The sequence below is a fragment of the Camellia sinensis genome, chromosome 1 (assembly GCF_055761805.1).
Source record: "Camellia sinensis isolate YWXY chromosome 1, ASM5576180v1, whole genome shotgun sequence".
Lineage (NCBI taxonomy): Eukaryota > Viridiplantae > Streptophyta > Magnoliopsida > Ericales > Theaceae > Camellia > Camellia sinensis.
Window position 1 is genome coordinate 41,921,427 of NC_138961.1, and position 24,595 is coordinate 41,946,021.

The following is a 24,595-nucleotide window of genomic DNA, read 5'->3' on the forward strand; positions in this document are numbered from 1 at the left end:
GGCCTTACTAGATAATAGTTAGGTCAATGTAATGCATGAAAAATTAGGTCAATTTGAACGTAACAAAGTTTGGACTCTTGTTCCCAGACCTAGAGACATGAATGTGATAGGTACCAAGTGGATATTTAAAAACAAATCTGATGAGAATGGTATTGTGGTTAGAAATAAAGCTATGTTGGTTGCTCAAGGCTATATACAAGTAGAGGGTGTTCACTATGATGAGATGTTTACCCCTGTTACACGTCTCGAATCTATTCGTATTTTACTTGGTGTTACATGCTTTCTAGGATTCAAACTGTTCCAAATAGATGTGAAAAGTGCCTTTCTGAATGGGTACTTGAAAGAAAAGGCTCATGTTAAGCAGCCAAAAGGGTTTGAGGACCCAAATTGTCCAAACCATGTCTACAAGTTAGACAAGGTGCTATATGGATTGAAACAAGCCCCTCGAGCCTGGTATGATAAACTTACTACCTTTTTTTCTTGATAATGATTTTTAAAGGGGTAGTTTGGACAAGACCTTAATTGTGAAAAATACTATGTCTCATAGACTTGTTGCTCATATTTATGTTGATGATACTGTGTTTGGATCCATTTCTGATTTTCTTGTGAAATATTTCTTGAATTGTATGACACATGAGTTTGAGATGAGCATGATAGGGGAGTTGTCTTATTTCTTGGGTCTTCAAATTAAATAGTCACCTTCGGGTATGTTTGTTTCTCAGACCAAGTATGCTAAAACCCTTGTGTCTAAGTTCGGTCTAGTGTTGGCCAAACATGCACACATTCCCATGAGCACTAGTCTTCACCTGTCTAAAGATTCCTCTGGTACTGATGTTGATCCTACTCTTTATAGGAGTATGATATGAAGTCTCTTGTACCTCACAGCCAATCAACCTGACATTGCATTTAGTGTAGGTGCTTGTGCCTACTACCAAGCCTGTCCTAAAGAGTCTCATCTTTTTGTGGTCAAATGCATCATTAAGTATGTTAATGGGACATTGGGGTATAGGATTTGGTTCTCGACCGTCACTACAGCCGAAATCACTAGTTTTTTTTATGCCAACCGGATAGGGTGTGCTGATGATTGTAAGAGCACATCTAGAGGTTGTTTTTACCTTGGGAATAATTTAGTTGCCTGGCATAGCCAAAAAGTAAAATGCATCTCTCTTTCGACTACCGAGGCTGAGTACATCGCTGCGGGGAGTTGTTGTGCGCAAATGTTGTGGATGAAGCAAATGCTTTGTGATTATGGTATAGACCAGGACACTTTCACCATTTTCTGTGATAATACAAATGCCATTAACATCTTCAAAAATCCAATCCAACGCTCTCGCACCAAACATATTGACATTCGTCATCATTTCATTGGAGAGTTAGTTGAAGAGTAGTTCTTGATCCTGTACCCACTGAGCATCAAAAACTTGATATTTTTACAAAACACCTTGATCTTCTTAAGTTTGAGTTCCTTAAAAAGACCTTGGGTGTAGTGCTCAGTAACTAAAGTGTGTCATGTTACTTGAGTGGGTGAAAGTGATTGGCTTTCTATGTACTTGGATGATATAATCTCATTGTCATTGATTCTTGGCATCTTTGCATTTTGATTTATATGAACACCTGTAGACACCCCATTTTTTACTACCCTTAAGACTTGGGCACCACAGGTTGATCACTCGATGATGAAAGTTATGTTGTACAATCGCTCAATTTCTTCAGCAAGAAGAGCTTCTAAATCCCAATCTTACACCCCATTTTGGACCCAAAACTATTTTTGACCAAAACTATTTTAGTCCTTAAAACCCTCTCTTTCAAAATATTTTTGAAAAGGTTTCTATGATGTTCCGAGGCTCGCATTTTATTTAAAACATTGCACTTTTCAATAAACCGAGTAAGGAAAAAATGGAAATGAATGGAAGAGAGGTAAAATCTTTGAAAAATCTTTTAAAACTTCTTATTTATAGGTTTGGAGTTGAAGAAAATTCGAGTAGAGGGACGAAAACCAGTTAGGAGTGGTTTAGCGTGAAACCGTTAAGAGAGAAACTGAGCAGCCTTCACAAATCAGGCCTATCTCTTTGCACACTTGGACTTTAGTTGTGAGGCCACCACCATTGGAAAGAAGACTTCTGGGGCTTCACCTTGGACTCAAGAATTATCTAAAACCAAGTTCGGATGGCAGAGATATGGTTGTTGGAAGTTGGACATCAATCCGATTAAGATAGAAATGAGTAACCTCTACTAAAATTGGTATATCTCTCTGAACACTTAGAATTTAGATGTGAGGTTCCACCATTGGATAGACTTTTGGGGCTTCAATTTAGACTCAAGAATGACCTGAAAAGGAGCCCGGATGAAGGAGATATGCTCGTTTGAAGTTTGGCATGGAAGTAGATTATTGGTGGCCGGCCGGCCACTATTAGTGGACAGCAACCCACACTTCTGGCCTACCGGCCACTGATGAAAAACTTAGATATTTTGTGCCAGCTGTCCCCCAAAGCTCCAGGTGTTCCAGGCTTGATATTTTCAACCTGAGGGGTTGTTTTTCTATATATACCAGGTCTTCCCTTGTGATTTAAGGTTACAAAAATTTCCAAAAGCCAAAACTTGGAATTCTCTCTCTATCTCTATCTTGCAACCTATACACCCTCTCTCTACACTTCCTAAACCAATATTGGAGCTCTCCTTGTTGAGATTCTATTCTTGAGTCCAAATTTCAACCTTTGAGAGTGAAGGACTTGTGGTTTGTGAACAAAAATGTTATTTCTCTTCGAGAGGTAAAATTTTGAGCATCTTTGCACTGCTTCTTTTCTATATTTTCTTACTGATTTTGAAGTATTTTTCAATTGTTTTTATGGGCTGAAGCTTGTGGTTTAAGACTATTAAAGGTAGAGGGGTTAATCACCCTTCTTCGAAGCTTGTTCTCTAAGCCTTGCCACTTGTGTTTCCCATTTCTTCATCAATTTTTTAAAGATTTTTACCACTAGTTTTCAGAGTTTTTTAGAGGCTAAAATCATGTTGGTGTTTTTTAAGCTTTGTTTTGCATGCTTGTAGTGTAATAGTCCCCACAAGTTTGGTGTTTTAAGCCTTTAGACACCACTTGTTTGAGTTGATTGCCATGTTTTAGTGTTTTTCTTACTTAATTTCAGCACTCATAAACTCTTCAATCTCCCTCTTTACTTCACTCTTTCATTTGCTTTTGAGGGTTGTTCCAAGGTTGGTATCCTTTAAGCTTGAGATTGAGGTCATGCTTAATGGTTTAATCCTCTTTGAGGGTTCATTATCAACGGCATGAACTCTCTCTTGCCTTACATTATCCCTTGGTTGATACTTCTTTCATCTTAGAGGACATTCAACAAAGGACAAATTGATTAAAGACTGATTTGGTAACTACAATGTGTAAACAAAATTGAAAAGTAAAAGTGGCAAGATAAGCATTCGTTGTGTTGCATTGCATGTGTTCGAATCGAACATTAATTTGAACACAAGGAAAATGGGACATTTCATACTCAATAGTGATGAAATGTGCCACTTTCCTAGGTCCCCGTTGCCCATGATCATGCATGATAGGGTGATGGCATTTGAGTCTTGTTTTGCACTCATTGAACTTGTACAAATTGGTTCTTTAGCCATCGTGCATGGAAATTGCTTGATTGATGGTTTGAAGGCCAAATGTATCACTCCTTTGAGCTTGTGTTGATGATAAGGGGTGATACATGGTATAAACAACCTGTGAGAATGCCTCTTCTTTGCCCTGTTTGCTCTCTGTTGCAACAAGGAAAGGAGCATCACCAGTGGCCGGTCGGCCACTACCACTGGTCGGCAGGCCACTACTATTGGACGGCACCCCTTGCTAGTGGCCAGCGGGCCACCACTTCTGGCCTGCCGGCCACCAATGAAAATTTGGCAAAAAGCTTGTCAAGCAAAACAGAGTTGATCTGGAGAAAGAGGACCAGTGCATAGGGTGTGTAAAGAGGCAATTGGAAGTAAAACAGCAGGCGTTCTTCGAGTGGAAATCGAGCATGCATTGGGCATCCCTCGCCTCCCGGGACCATTTGTTTAAATTGATTAAGTAGAGTAGCTAATTAATTCATATTGTAATTAATTAGCTTAGTATTAATTAGCATAGTTGCTTTGTAATTAATTAGTTAAGTACTTAACTAATTAGTTTGTTTTGTAATATTTAACTAGCCTAGAGTAAGCTTGTTATTCATTCGAAATGTTGTAATAATTAGCTTAATTAGCTTAGTTTAGCTACCTAATTAGCTTTATTCATTTGGACCCTCCTCCGTGAGGGCATAATGTTGTAATAAGTGTGCGTGCGTGTATGTATGTCTTCCAACCCCACATCTTTCTCTCTTTTACTTAACCGCTTTCGATGGTTAGATTAGGGACATCATATTTCAATTAGCATACCTTATGCCTTATGCTTTCATCCATTCATTCGTATTGCATGCACCGAGGCTCGACGCATCATTCAAATTGCATTACAATTTCAAATAATTCTTTGAATACGTGTTTAATCGCATGTCATTAAATCGATCCATATGCCATGCATAGTAGCCAAGCTTATTAATTGCATTATTGCATGTGTTGCATTAGTCATAATTGTATAGTTAGGAATCATGCATATTTTTCTAACTTTGTTTTCTTGGCTTGGAGTTTGCTTTAGCATACTTGCATGAATGTAAATGTTGCCATGATTAGCATGCTTGCCATGATGCTATATGCGTGCTTGATAAACTGCATGAATGCCTGTGGATGAAGGCTTGTTGTTTGAATTGGAACGATTCAACGAATGTAAGAACTTTGTTGAGTGGCAAATCATGTTTTAAGCCCACTGTGTTTGGTGGCAAAATCTGAAAACTTTAAGCCTACTTGAGGTGGCAAATTCAAACTATTTTCGCAAACAAACATGAGTTGAATTGTTCCAAATTGAGCAAACTAGTCTATACTTGATTGTGCGCATCACATAGTAATGCTAGTTTAATAACTGGAATAAGAACACATAATTTTATGAAAAATCATATCATGATTAGTAGAGGTCGATCTTTGATCGGGCGAGCGGAAGTGCTCAATTCATGACCTTCCCCTCTCGTACCTAAGTTCCCGAGCCGAGGTAATTTTGGTGATGATGGACACGTGGCCTTTGGCATGAATCATGGGTTTCCTAAATTTTTCCAAAATAAAATATTTAGGTGGCGACTCTATATCTGGCAAAGCACTCCAATTTTGGAACTCTTTGATTCAAAATCAATTTTCGAAAACAATTTGCCAGATTTGAACTCTTTGGTGATTATCAGTTTCACATTGCACTTGTGAGATTAGATTCAAAACCGCAGGAGTCCTAACCGCAGGGCTTTTTTCGAGTTTCTGAAATAGGGCGCGAAAAAGCCGAGCTACAAGACCTCTCATGCTACTTGCAAGATTTCATTTATTTGTGTTCATAGCTTATTCTGAATGCTCATGCTCATTGAATTCGTGATCTCATTCCGTACACATTCTTGAGATAAATTGTTGCAGTGGTTTTTGCATAAGTGATCAATTCTCTCTATGGACTTCTAACATTGTCTCTTATACATTTCTAGAGGAATTGACCTATCTGGCATATCATGGGTGATGTTGAGTCTCTTAACCATCCACCATCTTGTTTCATTTCCATGGTTTCTCCCTCACTTCTTTAAAATCTGGGCATTAGGAAAAGGCTACCTCAGAGGCACCAACCAAGCCATCCTTATTGTTTCCATGCTTCTCTAGTTTGGTCTCCATACTCTTGAGTGTGAAAGCCACCAGTGAGTGCTCATAAGAAAGAAAAGTCAAAAAGTAAAAAAAAAAAAAGAAAAGAAAAAAAAAAAGAGGACTCATTGATTGAGGGGGAGCCTCTGCTTTTACTCAACAAATATCCCTTTATTTCTAGTGATTTGACTTTTCTCAGTGATGTTTAGATACTCTTGTTGGAGGTCCAGCCATTCGATCACTACTAGGATTAACTCTACCACTGTGTCCTCTCAAGGATTGCACACACACACACATTCATTATGTGAGCTCTCATGTTTGTCTTTGAGTTGTGCATTCATATGTTGCTTATGATCATTGATCTTTGTTTACTTGTTTTGCTCATGATACTGTTCTTCATATTGTCCAACTTGCGAGATTGTAGGCTTCATGGTATGTAGATTATCTCATCTTAGCGTCACATTCTTGCTATTGTGCTAATCCCCTCTTGGTTCAAGTCCCACTTGACTGTGTGAGTGTTTTCAATCTACACAAAAGGGTGCTTTTCAGGGTGTGTTTTTTTCCACCGTCGATCGAGCAAGGGATTTTGCGCTCGAGCAAACATTACATCAATCTAGTACTTTTGTAGGTGGTGCAGATTCTGAGAGCTTTTTTTTTTTCTGGCTCGAGCGACAGTGTAGACGCGCCCGCGTGGGGCCTTCGCTACTACAGTTCGGACTCGATTTGTGTCACGGTTCTTAATCTGAACCAAAGAGTCCAAATCCGGAAAATCGTTTTGAGAAACAGATTTTTGAAAAGAAGTGCCAAACATGGACTGCTTTGCCAGATACAGAGTCGCCACCTAAATATTTTATTTTGGGGGAATTTAGGAAACCCTGACTCGGTGCCAAAGGCCACGTGTCCGTCATCACCAAAGTTGCCTCGGCTCGGGAACTTGGGTACGATTGGGGAAGGTCAGCTATGAGCACCCCCTCTCGCCCGATCCGAAGATCGGCCTCTACTAACCGTGATATCCGTTTTTGAAAACGTTATGTGTTCTTATTCCGGTTATTAGCCTAGAATTACTATGTTATGCGCACAGCAAACAAGTACAGACCAAATCGCCTAAATTGGAACAAAACATTTCATGCTCGTTTTGAAAATGGTTTGCTACTCCCAAGTAGGCTAAAATGCAGGTTTTGCCACCCTCGAGTGGGCTTTTTAGAAAAGATGGTTTTGCCACTATCTAGTGGGCTTAAAACTCACAGTTTTAATGCATTATTCCAATTTAGGTAATTCAACCTCCATCCACAGGCATTCAAGCAGTTATATCACATAAGCAGCTAGCCTCACGGTAATCATGCTGTTATGGCAACACTCACACGCATGCGGCATGCTAAAGCATAAATGCTTACCGAGTACTCCGAGCCAAAACAAAAACTAGTTAGTAATCATATGCATGATCCTAGTTCATGTTAAGATGGCTAATGCAACACATGCAAGATGCAACTAAGATAGGCTCGGCTAATCTATAATGACATGTGAAATGATACAACTAACACGTATTCAATTTGGAATTGAAATACAAATGCAATTAGAATGATGCGCCGAGCCTGGTGCATGCAAGACAAATGTATGAATGCACACATGCATAGCATAAGGTATGCTAATTTAAATATGACCTAATACGAACCATCAAAAGTAGGTAAGTAAAAGGGAGAAAGAAGTGGGGGTTGGAAGACATGCACAAACGCACCCACACTTATTACAAATTCGCCCTCGCTCGAAGGGACCGAAAGAATAATACAAATTAATTAACCTACAAGCTAATTAATTATTACAGACCAATTAATTAATTAACAAATTAACTAATCTAATGAAAGCAGTAAACAGCCTCGGGAAGAGGGCCCAATGCAATGCGCACTTGGCTCCGCTCAGAAAGTCACTGCCATGCACAAGTTTGCCTCTGCTTTGACTGTTCTGCTTCTCTGAAAATTGCACAACTTCCAAGGTTGCTTCTCTGAGTGCTGTGGAGCACCACCGGCCAAGTGGGCATACCACCGGCCATTTAGAATGGTCATCGGCTAAACATTGTGCTCTCGGCCAAACCTGTTTTGCCGGTCGGCACTAAACACTGCCGGTCGGCAAAAAGTTCCTGTAGAAACCTGTTTGACAGCAGCAGAGGGCAAAACATGGCATGGCAATGCATTTCAAACAAATGTGTGCACCAACACATCCCCTATCGTGTTTATGACTCAAAGGGACTTGGTTCTCGGTTCTCGGACCACCAATCGCGCATTTCAATGCGTGATGGCCCAAGAAACCAAGTGTGCATTTTCAATGTGGAATGAAATGCACGTAAACAAACAATGAGCTCAACCTCTATCATACTCAAGTCAAGAGGCCAAGCATGCATGCTAATGCAATGCACCCTAGGCATGTAAGCTAGTATGCGACATGGCGATGCAAACAAGCAAGCAATGAACAAGCATGCAAGCTAGTGGACATGCAAGACGTGATGCAATCAAAGCATGCAAAGTGTAAGACATGTAACAACATGTAAAGAGTGGACTTAAACTAATTTGGGCAGCCCTATACTAGGCCCAAAACAGTGGCCATAATAATGCAAGTGAGGCAACAAAATACATGGAATACATGCACAATGCATTAACCAAGCTTAAGGCACAAAAATGCAACTCTACCAAAGTGTGGCAAAGAGGGAATATGGCATACAATGGTGCATGTTCCAGATCTGAAATGGCATGCCAAATGACTCCAAAATGACTCAAAAGCATGCAAACACTCATGTAATGCATTGTTAAGGACTCAAGCACTAAAGCTAGTGAAATGCAATACATTATAAACATGCAAAGCGATGCTCGAATGATGAGACCAGCCCCGAACAGTCCCTATGCAGCCCAAAATAATGCTAAAACATGTATGAAATGTAGCCAAAATAATCTAGCATGCTTGGCCAAAAACAACATGCAACATAGGCTAGCAAACATGGTTTACATGGCAAGTGTGTGAAGCATATGGAATCTCACCAAACCATCAAAAATCAGTGAATAAAACATATGAAAATAGGCCCAAATAACCACTGATATGCAACCATGGCATGCAAAAATGATGAGTTACTTTAGAGGGCCATGCAAGGAGTTATTAAGCACATGCAAGATAGACATTTAGCAAGACTAAATCAACTCTGAAAATGAGTTCTAAGGGTCCTAAAACCCACTGAAAAATGCCTGAACCGAGCTCAAGAAGTGTGCAAACATAGGCCCCTTTGTAAGGCCAAAAATGCAAGTAATAAAGACAATAAGGAGAGGGGATGGCCCTCTCCTTCTTAGGACCTCAAACCACCATCCTCACCACTAAAATCCCTCAAGATTTCAGTGGTGAGGAGGCCCAAACAAGGTGGTCCCGAAGCTCACCAAAAATAGCACAAAATTGGGCCAAATAAGGCCTAAGAGGGGGTAAACGACCCCAAACACAAACGTTTCCTTAATGAAGTATCTTAAACACAAAAAAAAAGAACTTTTTTATGTTATACACAAAGCTCAAAACAGAAAGCAAGACAGGCTAAAAACTTGTGCCAAAACGGGGGATAAAAGAGGGTAAAGTGTGCTCACCCTTGTAGCTCAGCAAAACAGCCCCTTTTTTGGACCAAAACCAGCTCCTTTAGCCTCTGAAAATGGCCTCCAAGATCCTTAGAGTGGTGGTGGAGGTGTTAGGATAGGAGGTGGTGTGTAATGGAGCAAGAACAATGGAGTTTGGAGCTTAGGATGTAGAGATATGGAGGGAAGTATATGGTTTTTGTCTTAGACAAATTCCTCCAACCCCTTGAATGGAAAGATAGGCTCTCTATTTATAGAGAAGATGGAGGCTTGAAGCTTCTAAGAGAAGCTAAGCAAAAAAAGAGTCAAGGGGGTCAAGCTTCTCTTAGAAGCTTGGAGCAAAAGGGCCAAGCTTCTTGGAGAAGCTAGGCAAAGGGGTCAAGCTTCTTGGAGAAGCTAGACAAGGGTTCAAGCTTCTTGGAGAAGCTAGAACCAAGGTTCAAAAGGTTCAAGCTTCATCAAGAAGCTAAAACCAAGGGTTCAAAAGGTTCAAGCTTTCGCAAGAAGCTAAAACCAAGGGTTCAAAAGGTTCAAGCTTCCGCAAGAAGCTAAAACCAAGGGTTCAAAAGGGTCAAGCTTCCTCAAGAAGCTAAAAAAAGGGTCAAGCTCCCTCAAGAAGCTAAAAAAGGTCAAGCTTCTTGGAGAAGCTAAAAAGAGTCAAGCTTCTTGGAAAAGCTAAAAAAGGGTCAAGCTTCTTGGAGAAGCTAGACAAAGGGTCAAAAGGTTCAAGCTTATTGGAGAAGCTAAAAAAAGAACCAAGCTTCTTGGAGAAGCTAAAAAAGGGGCAAGCTTCTTGGAGAAGCTAAAAAGGTTCAAGCTTCCTCAAGAAGCTAAAAAAAAGGTTCAAAAGAGTCAAGCCCCCTCAAGAAAAGGTCTCGGCCAGGAAAAGTGGCCGGTTGATCAGAAACAGTGGCCGGCCGACCAAACACAATGCCGACCGACAATAAACAGTGCCGACCGGCAATATACATTGCCGATGGTAGCAAACACCAGCCGGTGGCCTCTGGCCATGGCCGGTGGTGTGTGGGGATGCCTCACAAGGCATTCCCTGCCCCTCCAAGGCAAAATGAAAGTGTTTGGTGCAAAACCAAACACTGAACAGTCAAGTTCGGAGATCCTGAGGCAAGGCGCGTAGCCGAGACCTCCGGGAACTCCAAACGAACACAAACATGGATGATCACCGAGTGTTCAAACAGTGACGTCCAAGTCTTGAGGACGGTCAAAAATGGGGTGTCTACAGACAGTGTCTTGGCTGGAGCAATCCCATGCGCATAAGTGTCTTAGCTCCATCGACATGTCTTGGTTTATAAACTGCTCTCCATCCTTTTAGTCCCATTTTTTTCCATTTTTCTTTGATTGCCCTCTTTCTTAGGGAGATTTCCTCTCCTTTGTTGCTCGTCCCTTGGCTATCACTGGATTTAGGTGTTCCTTTCTACAATCCAACCTCTTATTCTTTGTTTTCTGGTAAGATTCTCTCCCTTCTTGTCGATTTCGTTTTCCTTGTTCTCCCTCTCTCCATTTGTGTGTTGCTTCGGGTTGTTTGTGAACTTTAGGATTTTATTTTATTTTTTATTTATTTTATCTTTGTTTTTTTTCTTATTTATTTATTTTCTGCTCAGTTTGTGCATCATTTCTAGGGTGCATACAGCATTTCACTGTGTATGTGTTAGGGTTTTGGTTTTGGCTTAATCCATACTGCCTCCCTCATGTCGGGTTTGCAAGGGTTTTGATCTAATTTTGCTTTACTATTTCTGCTGCACTCATGCTGCTTTTATTTGAGAGTTGACTTGCTTTCCTGATTGATGTCTTCATATTTCCTCTTGCATATATATTCTGGCTGATGCAGTGTTTCTGGTTTATTTTGTGCCATATCCTCCTTCATCATGTTGTGGATGCTTACTCTTTTAACCTGCTAGTGATAATTTTTGGCTTTGGTTTCTCTCACTGTTATCATGGTTGCTGCTCACCTTGTCTTACTTATGCTGCTATTCTCCTGCATTTACTTGTTTTTGAACCCTGGATACTAACAACCTTTGCTCTATTGTTTTTCTTGTTTTGGGGGTTGTAATCGGGGTGTGATTCTGACTTCGTAGGTTGGTTTTGGGGTTTTAATTGTGGTGGTCTTCCTGTGTGTCTTTCAGTTATGGCCGAGTCTTCTAAATGTCGCAAAACCACTGTGTCACATCCCAATTACAATACAGCTAAATTCCAATCTAGAGAAAAGTCCAACCTGTATTAGGATTTTTATCATTCTTGGATAGTTCATTTAGAATAGAATGTCTAACCCAGTGCTTTTGAGTCTATCCTTATCCAGTCTCTATTCGATGCTTTGGGGGGTGACCAGGTCTTTCATTTCTTCAGTCCACAAAACCTTAGTTGGGTCCGGGAGTTCTACTACAATATGCACTCCATAAGCAAAGTTGCCCCTTCTTTCCACACTTGGGTTCGTAACAAAGTGATTTTCCTTGATGAAGAGGTTCTCCGTCAGTTTTTTGGCCTTCCTGAAGTCCGAAACTACCATTATCCATTTCTTGCTACCCACAACATTGCGAATTTTGACCAAGTCACCACTGAATTATGTGGCACTCCTCGAACTTGGATCACCGAGGCACTCATTTGAAAAAATGAGCTGTTTTTCGCCTTCTCAATATCATTGTATGTGCCAACATTCATGTCACCACTCATTCCTCCAACATTACTCAAGATTAGGGTTATGTTTTGTACTGTATTGATCATCGCCTCCCTATGTACCTGTCTGAAATGATTGTGGCCAAAATGATTGGCGTCTTTGAGGGTCGCAAATCCTTAGATCTCCCTTATGGTTGTTTGTTAAACCGTTTTCTCTCCTCTGGTGTCCCTACTTTTGAAGATGATGAGTTTGCTTCGCCTATTAAACCTATCACCAAATAGACTGTTTCCTAGAGTCAAGCCCATGTCAAGGGGGGGACGTTTGGGGCTGGGGTTCCAATACAGGTGATGATCCCCTCGCCAAGGAGGTAGGGTTTGATGCGGTAGATGCAGGTGCCCCGGAGTTGCGTCCTCGATCATTTTGCGGCCAGCATCATCAGTTCGAGCAATCCATCACGCACCACCTTGATCAGATGGATGCTAGGCTTGATGCGTTTGATGGCTGCCTAGCTCAGTAGACCACCATGCTTGCTCAAATCCTTTCTCTTTTACAGATGCAACAGCAGCCTCCACTGTCCTCACAGTGATGTTTGATTTTTTGTTTTTGGACAGTTTGTTTTATTTAATTATTGGCCTGTTTAGTTTTTGTTTCCTCTTCCCTTTGTCTCTCTAGATCAAAAAGGGGAAGTATAACGTTTTGGTATATTTTTGGGTCTTTTTGGTATATGTTTGGGTTGTTTGGGATATTTTTATCTTTTTGGGATATTGGGTTTGCATTATATAAACTGTTAGGATATAACTGTTGGTACCTTGTGGGATATTGGATTAGACTAATCAAGTTTGGACTTTAATTATTTTATAATTATATCTTGATCAGTTATTTGTTTTTCCTTGATTACTTTATCTATTCCCCGTGCTTTGGATTATATATTTTTGCAGGGTGTTTCTTCAAGGATGTTTGCATAAAAAATGGTGGTTTAAAGGAGTTCGTAGTGTTTGTGTTCACGTAGTTGTTGGGTCTAGTGCGTGTGTTTGCTAGGAAAACTTGTTAAAATGTTTTGTCCGGGAATTGACAAAGGGGGAGATTGTTAGGTCCCTTAGTCTTGTCAATTCTGCGAACAAACATAGTTTATTGAGTTGTAAGTTTCCTAGTAATTTGCCTTGCTCGCTCGAGCGAAGGAAGCCTGGCTCGAGCGAAAAAACTTTGCTACCAGTAATTTTCTCTGTCTGTAAAAATATTGGGAAGGAATTTTGTGCACTCAAGCGAACCTCTTGGTGGCTCGAGCGAAGGCACTTAAGGAATACACTCATATTAGTCTCATTGCTCGAGCGAGAGATCTTGCGCTCAAGTGACCGTCACGGCCCTATTTGCTATAAAGTTGCGTTTCAGTCAAAATTTAGGGTTACAGCTTCCAGATTCTCTTCTTGGGTTTTAGGGTTTTCTTCTAGAGATTTTTGTGCTTGTTTTCCTTTGATTTCTTTGTGAGTTTGTTCATGAATCAAGAGAGTTAGATCAAAGGGTTGTGGGTTTGATTTCATGAATACAAGAGAAGTTCTTCTTCGGTGGATTCCGGAGATTCAAGCGTGGAGTATTCGAAGGAGTTCGAAGCTGTGCGTGGTTGTTGATTTCACATGGATGTTATGGATTCAACATCAAGCTGATCAAGTCCAAGATGAAGGCGGTGGTGAAAGAGATACAAATGGTTAAAGACAAATTAATTGAGTTTGGGTAATTTATTTTGGTAAATTTCTATTCTTTCTTTCTTTCTTAGTGGATTGATTAGTGGCGTTTCGCCTGTGTTTTTTTAATGAAAATTGGAGGTGCTCCAAATGTGGTTTTTTCCACGTAAAAATTGGTTGTGTCGATTTATTAATTTTGAAGAAACAATCTAAATCACTTTTGTACGGGCTAGATAATTTAGATTGTTAGTTTTAATTGTTTGGGAATTGTTGCAATTAATTCTGGTCCGAATCACAAATCACTAAGGTTTTTCAAGGACCTATTGGCAGTTTACCTGGGATCCACTGATTGCCAAAGGGAAGCACAATTCGTCTTACCCTTGTGATTCACTAAGCGCCACAACTCGGCTAAGGAATTACCAAGGGAAAGCGCAATTCATCTAGCCTCCAAATTACCAAAGGAAAGCACAATTCATCTTGCCCCTGATTTTACCAAAGGGAAGCGTAATTCATCTTGCTCATGAATTTTCTAAGAGGCAAAGCAATTCATTTTATCCTTGAATTTCCTAAGAGGCAGAACAATTCATCTTGTCCCTGAATTTCCCAAGAGGCAAAGCAATTCATCTTGCTCCTGAATTTTCCAATAGGCAAAGCAATTCATCTTGCCCTCGTGATCTACGAAGTGTGGATTTCATCTTAGTCCGGTGGCATATCTGACCAAAATAAAATTCTCCATCCAGGTTCGGTGGCATATCCGACCAAGTAACGATCTCATTCAAATCCCAAATCCGGCAGCAAATCTGATCAAATAATGGTCTCCGTCCAAATCCCAAATCCGGCAGCATATTTGATAAAACAACAGTCTCCATCCAAATCTCAAATTCGGCGGCTTATCTGATCAAATAACAGATAATAATATCTCCATGCTGAAAATTAGGGGTGAGCAGCGGATATACCGATCCGCCAAAACCGACCGAACCGAACCGATCCGCCACATTTTGGACGGATGCATGATGATGAGCGGACGGTTGCGGATTGATTTTCTCCAATCCGCCAATTTGGCGGACGGATGGCGGATTTAAGATTTTTTGGCCGCAACCGAACCGCCAAATCGCAAGCACTTGTAGTAATTTATAAGACTTTGTATTTTCAATTTGATAAAATATTATGTTTGTGTTTTCAATTGAAAAAAAGTTTAAATATTCTGTTGAAAAAAAATTTTCAACTTGAATATATTTTTGAATTGAAAAAAATAAACGTATTATTCATCTATATTTTTTAGTTTTTAAATCTAACTCTAAAAATAATAAATAAAAAATATGATAAATGCTGGTTGGTTTTTGTTTTCAAAAACATATGTAGATGTAACAATATAGAGACATTCAATCTCTACTACTGCTCTGTTTATAGTTTTGGTGGTTTGAATTGTTATTATATTTTAAGAATCACAGATTGTAATAATTTATAGGGATGAATCATGCTGTGATTGTAATATGTGGATGAAGCATACAGTGATCGTGATATTCTAAAGTTTCAAACTTTCTTTCTTTGGATAAGGCATACAGTGATTGTAATACTTTTTTAAGTCATTGACTGTAATACTTTTTTTTTCTTTTTTTTTTAAGGAAGTGCACAAGTTGAATTATATTGAAAATTTATAAAATTTTAAACCGCCAAACCGATTCGCATCCATCCGCCAAACCGCCAATCCGCTCAATCCACATCCGCCGGATTGGCGGACGGATGCGGATTGATTTTCTTCAATCCGCCAATCTGGCGGACGGATGGCGGATTGGAGGTTTCGTGGCCGCAACCGACCCGCGCCCACCCCTACTGAAAATAATAATGCACAAAATTCATACTTCGCAAATAATAAAAATCCAATATAATACCTTATCAAAATATCTTCATGCTCGGAATAATAATGCATAAAATTCGTACTCCGCAGATAATAAAAATCTGACATAATAACTAATAATATCTCTATGTTTGGATTAATAATGCAAAAAAAATTCATGCACCGCAAATAATAAAAATTCAACATAACAACTTATAATAATATTTCGACGCTTGGATTAATAATTCAAAAACATTCATAGTCTCGACGATGAAGCCACACTGTCTTTTTGTAGGGGGTAACTAATCATGCTTCAATTTATTTACCCATATTCTGGCTCATCCACTTCTCTTGGCCCCAGATTTTAGTGTGATGTAATCATGGTAAAATTTTCAAGATCTTGACAAATTTAGGAGTTGCAAGGTAATTAGTTGCACTGCTTGTTTACAATTGCTCATTCATGAATTGATTTTATTGATATCGGAGCTACTTTTTCCAGAGCAATTGCTACCATAGCAGTAATTGGTAGCTCGGCCATGAGAGTAATTAGTTTCACACTTGTTTTGAGAAGAACATCTTCTTTTGAGATTTGAGAAACGATATTGAACAATGAAGATAAACATCTCAAGATATCCACCTACAAAATCGAGAATAGTATTTAATAGGTCGTATCATCGATAGAAGGGCACTCCAACATTAAAGTTAGTAACACTCTACGGAAAATATTCGATATTACAAATGCTTAAATCTTTTTGTTTAAATTTTTTTTCTCTCTTTTTTATATAAAAATTTATTAATTAAATATTAAATATAATTATTTTAATAAATTCAGGATTCTAATTGATATTTCGAATAGTTTGGGGAGGGTAAAACGAAGCTTCAAACAAAGTTTCGGTGCCACGTCCGCAAGTTCCATCTAATTATAGGTGACAAAATTGATCCAAAATTGAATAGCTTTTATATAAAATTGAAGGTCTGAAATTAAAAAGGAAAACAAACTCACATCACACGTACATTACATTATCATTCTCTCATACTGACTGAATCCAAAATAATCTAGTAATCATAGGTCATGTTTGATTCACAATATTAATAGTGAAGTATTAATAGTCCTAGTAAATTAGTGTGGTATTCACTATCCAATTGGATTAATATCCATTGGATTAATAATCCCACCCCTACCCTATTACTAATAATCCTACAAATTTGTTGGATTAATTATCCATTGGATTAATAATCCTAAACAAAAATGTTAAAACAAATATAGGATAATTGGGCCCACGGATTAATAATCCTAATCCCACACTCTAATCTACCCAATCAAACATGCCCATATAGTATTATTTATACAATTTGTGATAATCATAATCCTCTTCCTTACTGTTCACCGTTTCTCACTGTTTTGACTTACTGTTCACCGTTTCTCACTGTTTTGACAAGCATCAAGCTTCATATTGTCCTGTAATTTGACTTACTGTTCACCGTTTCTCACTGTTTTGACAAGCATCAAGCTTCATATTGTCCTGTAATTTAGTTACCAAAGAGAAAAAATTGTACATGTCAGTGTACGATATAAATTTGAACTCAATCAAGATTGGTTCCAGACTCATAATTCATGAAATTCAAACACATAAAAGCATTATTGATTGTTAAAATCACGGTCAATAGTCTTTTAGATTACCCACATTATGTGATTGAATTGCATAATGTGGGTATTAACACAGATTGACATGATAACTGTTGATTTAATTCTTTAAAGGTCCATCAAAGTGCATTAGATTTTAATAGTTGTCCCAGTATTATATTCAATACAAAAACCTGTGAGAATAGACATTTCCATATTAATGAAATTGAATTGTTTTCAATTGATATTTTTTGATTGGAAAAGAATAAGTTCATTTGAAATCTCACACTAGAAAACATGCCATGCTCGCTCCCATTATCGTCCAATAATCTACGCAGCGTCCTATAATCTACGCAGCGTCCTGTTAACAAGGACAAACCATGGAGGATCAAAACAAATGTTAGAGAAACAATAAGAGCAATTCTATAGAAGAATGAAGTAGAAATATTGAACAAGACCTTTTCAATTTAGTACCTAGTTTGAAGTTCGTCTTTTAGGAGTTTGTTCTTGACCAAATGAAGTTCATGGAGGATATTACTTATGCTCATTCGACCTTGTGGTGACTCTGTAGAGCATGCCACTCCAATATTGACCATGGAAATCAAACATTCCACAATTTTGCTGCCATTGTTCACTTGAATTGTTGTTGCTCTAGCCTCTTCTTCCTCATTGTCTAGGAGTACCGGGTCTGCGATCTCCATCACTCGGTCAGGCAAGGCCATTCTTGCGAAGTTATGAAGATTATGCCCTTCCTCAAACATGTTCTCTGTGGGTCTCTTCCCTGTTATCATCTCCAATAACAAGATCCCATAACTGTAGACATCACCATAAGTTGACATCTCACTTCCAAGCCCATACTCTGCCATTAAAACAATTCACATTCAAAGCCCAAGGATCATTTTCCGCAAAAGCATATTGATACGAAAGAAAAAGGAAAAATCAATTTTGATAAATATGAATTCCATAATATGAAAGCAATACATTCTACATATTCCAGTAAGATATTCTATTAGAAGAAGGGTAAAGAGTTGTTACCGGGAGCTACATATCCGATGGTTCCCCTTACTCCAATTGAGCTACTTTGATTTGGATTGGTGAGCTCGGGGAAAAATCTAGCTAGACCAAAATCTCCAATATGGGCAACCATCTCACGGTCAAGAAGGATATTACTTGGCTTCAAATCACAGTGAATGATCGGTTTTTGGCATTGGTGATGAAGATAATCGAGCGCACAAGCCACATCTATGGCGATGTTTATTCTTTGTAGAAGGTTGAGTCTCTGCTGCTCATTTTGCCCATCATTTGTTTCTAGACTTGCATGCAACCACCTCTCTAGACTCCCATTTGGCATGAACTCATAAACGAGAGCTTTGAACTCATTCCCTTGAAAATCAACACTGGAACAAGAAGTTATGATCCTAACCAAGTTTCGGTGTCGAATATTTCTCAAGGTTTCACACTCTGCCATGAAACTCTTGATGGCTCCACGATTTTGAAGGTTAAGTACTTTGATAGCAGCAACAAACTCCCGATCTTGAACGAGAATTCCTCTATATACAGAGCCAAAACTACCAAAACCAATTAGGTTCGCAGAAGAGAAACCATCTGTTGCTTTGAGGAGTTTCTCATAGGAGACTTTCAAGAATGATTCTTTCAACACTGGAACTGTAGATTGAGCTGTTCTTTGCTTCTTGAACAAATAAATTGTAAAGAATGACAAAAGTGCTGCTCCAACAAGTACAGAAGCTGCTGTAATTGCCAATACATGTGAAAGAGGCATCTTATGTTTTGATTTCTGGGTGATGCAACTCGGTAGTTGTAGCTCAGAAATACCCCCACAAAGCCTATGATTTCCAACAATTGATATTGCACTTGCATTTGCAAAAACTCCCTCCATTGGTAACTCGCCCTCAAAATCATTAAAGGACAAATTGAGAATCATTAGGGAAAATTTCTCTAAGAAAGTCGGAATTTTTCCAGACAAGTTGTTATGAGAAAGATCAAAGTTTTGAATACCTCTCAAAGATTCGAATGATAAAGGAATGGATCCTTGAAAAGAATTTTCCTGCATATAAAGGTTTTCAAGGCTAGTGCAACTACCGAGACTGCTAGGAATTTCACCAGACAACCTATTCTCAGAGATATCCAATGCCACTAAATTTTTAAGGTTTCCAACCTCTGTTGGCAAGGAACCAGACAAACGATTCCAAGCTAGATTTAATGAAATTGACAAAGATGAGACTTTCAAGAGTTCTTTGGGAATGTTTCCACTCAAGTTGTTTTGGTGAAGGTCCAGGAACAACAGCTTTTTACAGTTAGCAAGCCTTGAGGGTATGGTCCCCTCTAGTCTGTTGCTCCCTAAGGAAAGTTCAATCAACAATGACAGGTTTCCGATGGAATCTGGAATTTTCCCTGAGAGGTGGTTCATTTCGAAAGACAACAATTGCATCTTTGGAAGATTTCCTATGTTAGTTGGAATTGTACCTGTGAATTGGTTACCTTCCATACCTAATGCATCCAAGTTGACAAGGTTACCTATTGTTGAAGGAATAGTTCCATATATTTGATTTCTACCAAGTATAAAGGCAAACAGATTCTTTGACAGGTTGCCAACAGATTCTGGTAACACCCCTCTAAATTGGTTTACCTCCATACCCAATGCTTCCAAATTGCTACAGTTGGCCAAAGAACCAATAAAGGCTAGGTCATCTGGTTCCCCACTTCCGAAATTGTTATCAGATAGAGCTATGCCCTTGAGATTCTGTAGTCTTCCAAAATTAATTGTTATTTTCCCATTGAAGTTGTTATATTCTACTTGAAAATGTTCAATTTTTGAAAAATTTGATATTGACAATGGAAGGGTTCCGGTAAATTGGTTATCATTTAACTGGAGGAGTTGAAGATCAGGGAACATGAAACCAAAGCTTGGCGGAAGACTACCATGAAGTTGGTTAAAAGCCACAGAAAAGACATTTAGAAAGGAAAGATTATAAATAGATGGAGGGATCATACCAGAGAGTTGATTGCGACCCAATCCAAGTAGTGTTAGTTTTTTCAATTGACCCATGGTATCTGGAATACTTCCTCCAAAAGAATTGCCACCAGCATTAAAGCTTTTCAGAGAAGTAAGATTGCCAATGAATGGAGAAATATCTCCCGTCAAATTGTTCACCTGAATGGCAAGAATTCTGAGCTTTGGCAAGGAAGTAAGCTCTTTGGGGAATTTCCCCACTAGTTTATTTTTACCAACACCAAGGTGTGTGAGGTTGGAGCAGCGGGATAAGCTAGCTGGAATTTCTCCTTCAAAGTTGTTGTTGCTCAGGTTCAAAATTTGCAACCTGAACAGGTTACCGAGTTCAACAGGGATTTCACCCTGAAAAGTGTTGTTATAGAGCCACAACCCCCGAAGGAAGGTGAGGTTCCCTACATAAGGAGACAAGGAACCAACTAGACCTTTGGACTTCAAGTCTATAACCGTGACTCTCCTGTGCCGGTGACCACATATGACACCTTGCCACTCGCAGAAATGGAGAGAATTGTTCCATGAGCTCACAACCCCATGAGGGTCATGCAAAATCTTTGACTTGAAGGCAAGCAACGCAAAACGATCAGTCTCGTTCCCAACAAAGGTACTACTATCTGTAGTGGCTGCCGGGAGTGTTCCAACATGTACAAGTGTCATGGCTACGACACATATGCCACTCCATACGTAAAATAACTGGAGTAGCTGAAAACCTATTACTGAAAGTGGTGATGCCATTTTCAGATCTCTTTCTTTTTATTTTTTATTTTTGGTATGCAGTTGCAAAGTTTGGCTTGGTTGTGATTATTTATAACCTGCAATTTCCTTCCTCCACGGGTAAGCATTGTCTGTGTAGGGTGGAATATGTGGGACTGCAAATGGGAAATTCCTAATCACTGGGGACTGCATGCTTGTAGTTGATTTGGTTTTTGCAATTTTAATTACATCGTACTTGAAATTCTCATATTTGTGTCAGTTTAATCTAATTGGCAATGCTCCTGTTTAAAAATTGAACGGAAATCAACAAAAAAAATAGTTAATTTATTCTCCTCAAAGGGAGGGGGTTGACGTAAATGGTTCATTTCCTTTGAATGAACCATTTTGCTTTTCATTTTTGCTCAATTTCTTAGTATAACGTATTAATTTGGTTAAATTGATGCAATGTGAAAAATTAAAGGAAAAAATTAATACAATTCAAAATATAAAGATTCAATTAACACGAGATAAATTACACTAAAAAAAAGGGGGGAAAAGTCACAGTACACTCGTGAGGGGTACACAATGATTCTCATTCCTTGTGAATGCACTGTAATTTTAAATTGTGTTTGGATCATATATCTAGATAGAAATTTAAAAGAAAAAAAAATGGAGAATTTTTTAAGGTTCCTGATATTAAAATTTTATAAGATAACGAACGTATAATATTTTCACAATAGTTAAGGTCCCTCAACATTTCTATAGATAAAATTCGACTCGAAAAAATTTTGTCCGTGTCAGAGAAACTTCATCTCGACTCAGAGAAATTTTAATTTTCACAGAGAAATTTTTCTAATTTCACAAAGAAATTTTGAAATTTCTCTGTGATCATATCACAGAAATTTCTCTGAGTAGGGGCCAAAATTTCTCTAAATCAAATTTTCTCTGTGAAAATGTTGAAGGACCTTAACTAATAAAAAAAAAATATATTGGACTTCTCTTATAACACAAAGTTAGAAAGAAATGTTTCACTAATTTTCTCAAAAAAAATTATAATTCACTCATATTGTTCACATTTTTCTTCCCTTTTTTCTTTTCTCTTAAAATTCCTATTTAATTCTATGATCTAAACACAATCTTAATCTAGAATTGAAGCTCCAGGGCCTAGGCTATATGTGATGATATTTGTGATTGAGAAGAGAACACATGTCCAACAGTTATTAAAAATGCCATGGGGCATTTGTATCAAGTTGCCAAGATACAACATGGGGCATTTGTTGCATGCCTCTAATTACCTTGGTGGCAAAAATTGATTTTTGATTGACTAGTTATCCATGTACAGTAAAATGGAGCGTCTTTCAAGTTTAAACGACATATTGAACAACGTGCACACTCAATATTTAAGAATCCTTAATTTGGAAACTAAATATTTATTACTTTTTTGTATTCTAATTGTGGACATTTTTCATTGAGTAAATTACGTTGGCCATCCTTATATTTTGACTTTTATATCATTTTAATTTCTCTAATTGTAATTGGTTTGCTTTTGATTATAAATTTATGATTTTATCTCAGTTTGGTCTAATTGATTACAATTATTAATATTTTGGATGAAAAATAGGCATATAATCAGGAATGAATTATGCTTTCATAGGCAAAATTCTAAACTTGTCTATTGAGTTCAACTCATTGAATTAACCTCAACTAATTTAGCGACATTTTTTATTTATTTATTATTTTTTTTTTCTTTTGCAAAAATCCTAATGAGCATTATCAATTCGATAAAATTGACACAAAATATAAAATTAATGATCAAAATTGAATTGATTAAAATTATAAAAACTAAATTAACAGAAGAAGAAAAATATGGGGACTATAAATATAATTTATTATTTTTCATTTGATTGAAATTTATTTCGATTATGTTTGTAGAATGAGATACACACACCAACAATGATTCTGGGTGTGTGTATTGTCACTTACAATAATATGATACTCCTATGCTTGTTCGTCAATCTTAACTCCTTAAATGGTGATTGTACGAGCGCAAAATAATCTGCTCGTATAATCCTGTTGATCAAGTTTGCACTTCTCCAAACGTCGTCGCTTTGCTACCTGAAAACACAGATGAGCTAGCCGATCGGTGTGTGCCAGAAACCCTTCTGATGCTTAAGTCAGCAATCAGACAATAGACAATAAGCTCTGTGTATTTGGGAGTAAGAATTGCAATACTTGTGCATAGGTCCTACTATGAGCTTTTATAGATTCTACTTGGCGCAATCCTAATAGAACTCTAACTTTCCTTAGCAGAGTCCTCCTAAGAATCACACAGCTAGAGGATAACACCTATCCTTAGAAAACCCTTCTCACCACCACCCAGGTGAGATGGTTTAAACTCTTTATTCTAGCTATCACTGCAGTCAACCAAGCTATCTCGGCTCTGTGCTCCCCATGGCAGAGCCGTGATGACCCTATCTACAGGATGGCACTCAGCCGAGCTACACCTAGCTCGGCCCTCTGCACTAGCAATCATCACGGCGCGATAAAGGTCTGGCCTCAGATAACTAGGTCCAAGCCTTAGCAACACATCTGTGATCGACATAGTGCCTGCTCGGCCCAAGACTGAGCTACACAAAACTCTTACCTCGGCCCATTGTGTGGCCTAAACTTCCAAAGAAGATTTTGCCTAGGTCAGCCCAATTTGCACACAAATTAGCCTCTCAATTGTCCCTTAATTCCTTCTGCGGAGCATGATTGGGATTACGCCTCTCTAGCCAAGCTAATAATGCTTAGCTCAACTGAGCTAAGAAGGTTGCTCGGTCACGAGGTCTACTCGATTGCAAGATGTCTCGTCAACTGTCTAGCTCATCTGACACGATGTTACTCCTAAGACACGTGGCATGCCCCTATTAATGCACGTACCCCTGTTACAGCCATCATGCACGATCCCTAAAAAATATGAATCATCCCACCTTTCTACTTCCAGTACAAATATAATTCAAATATAGTGAAGAGTCAATCCCACTGTTCATCTTCTCAGTTTCGAACCTTTGAACCAAAGCCTCAATCCTTTTGTTTCTTCCACCTTTGCCCCAAATTGATGCCAATTTCAGCTCCTATGGATTCACATTCATATAATGAGAGACCTTCTCCAACTGGGTTTTAACCTCACACCTAAATTAGTAAGTTCTCCGTACCTATTACTGTTTTTCCATGAACATTCTACCTATTTAGCATTCTTGTTAACCCACTATCTACGTTAAAATATAATATTATAGTGTAAATATCCACTAAAATGCGCTTGAAAGAGCTTGTGAATCGAATCAAGGCCTTTAGACAACCCTCAAAATTCCATAAGATCACAACCGTGATTTTGATCCAAAAGTATGCTGCAACCCAGCTAAAAGCCTGTATGTACAACATTGAATGTACCTAATGAGCTAGTCGTACTGCTTGAACCGGGCTAAAACCTTGCCCTCAGTCCAAACCGAATTGAATCCTTGTCCTTAGCCAGCATCAAGCTAAAACCTTGAACTGGTAGTGGGCCGAGCTGTGTCCAGCCGATGACCACACTAAGTCTTCACACGCACGCTCTCGACCAAGCAAACTATTGTCTTTAGCCCGGTCACATTTTGGGCTTAACACATTTTATTTTTTTCACTTTGCAGACTTGACTAGGTTGTCCAAGCACTCCATTCACTTTGCCCCTCTATCGGTGCAGCTTAAACGAGCAACAAAACAACGTTGATCAATTCAGCCGAACAAACCCCAATAACCCTTAACTT

The 24,595-nt window shown here is 38.6% G+C and overlaps 1 protein-coding gene across 1 annotated transcript; it reads right to left on the reverse strand.

Annotated features, from left to right (window-relative positions):
- Positions 1–17,347: 17,347 nt before the first annotated feature.
- On the reverse strand, positions 17,348–20,774 carry LOC114298217 (putative receptor-like protein kinase At3g47110). Its single transcript, XM_028242757.2, has 3 exons — positions 18,128–20,774; positions 17,567–17,951; positions 17,348–17,453 (listed from the first exon to the last, which is right to left on the reverse strand). Exons 1-3 carry the CDS (start codon positions 20,772–20,774, stop codon positions 17,435–17,437), a joined length of 3,051 nt encoding a protein of 1,016 aa, XP_028098558.2. The 3' UTR covers positions 17,348–17,434.
- Between the last annotated feature and the right edge of the window lie 3,821 nt (positions 20,775–24,595).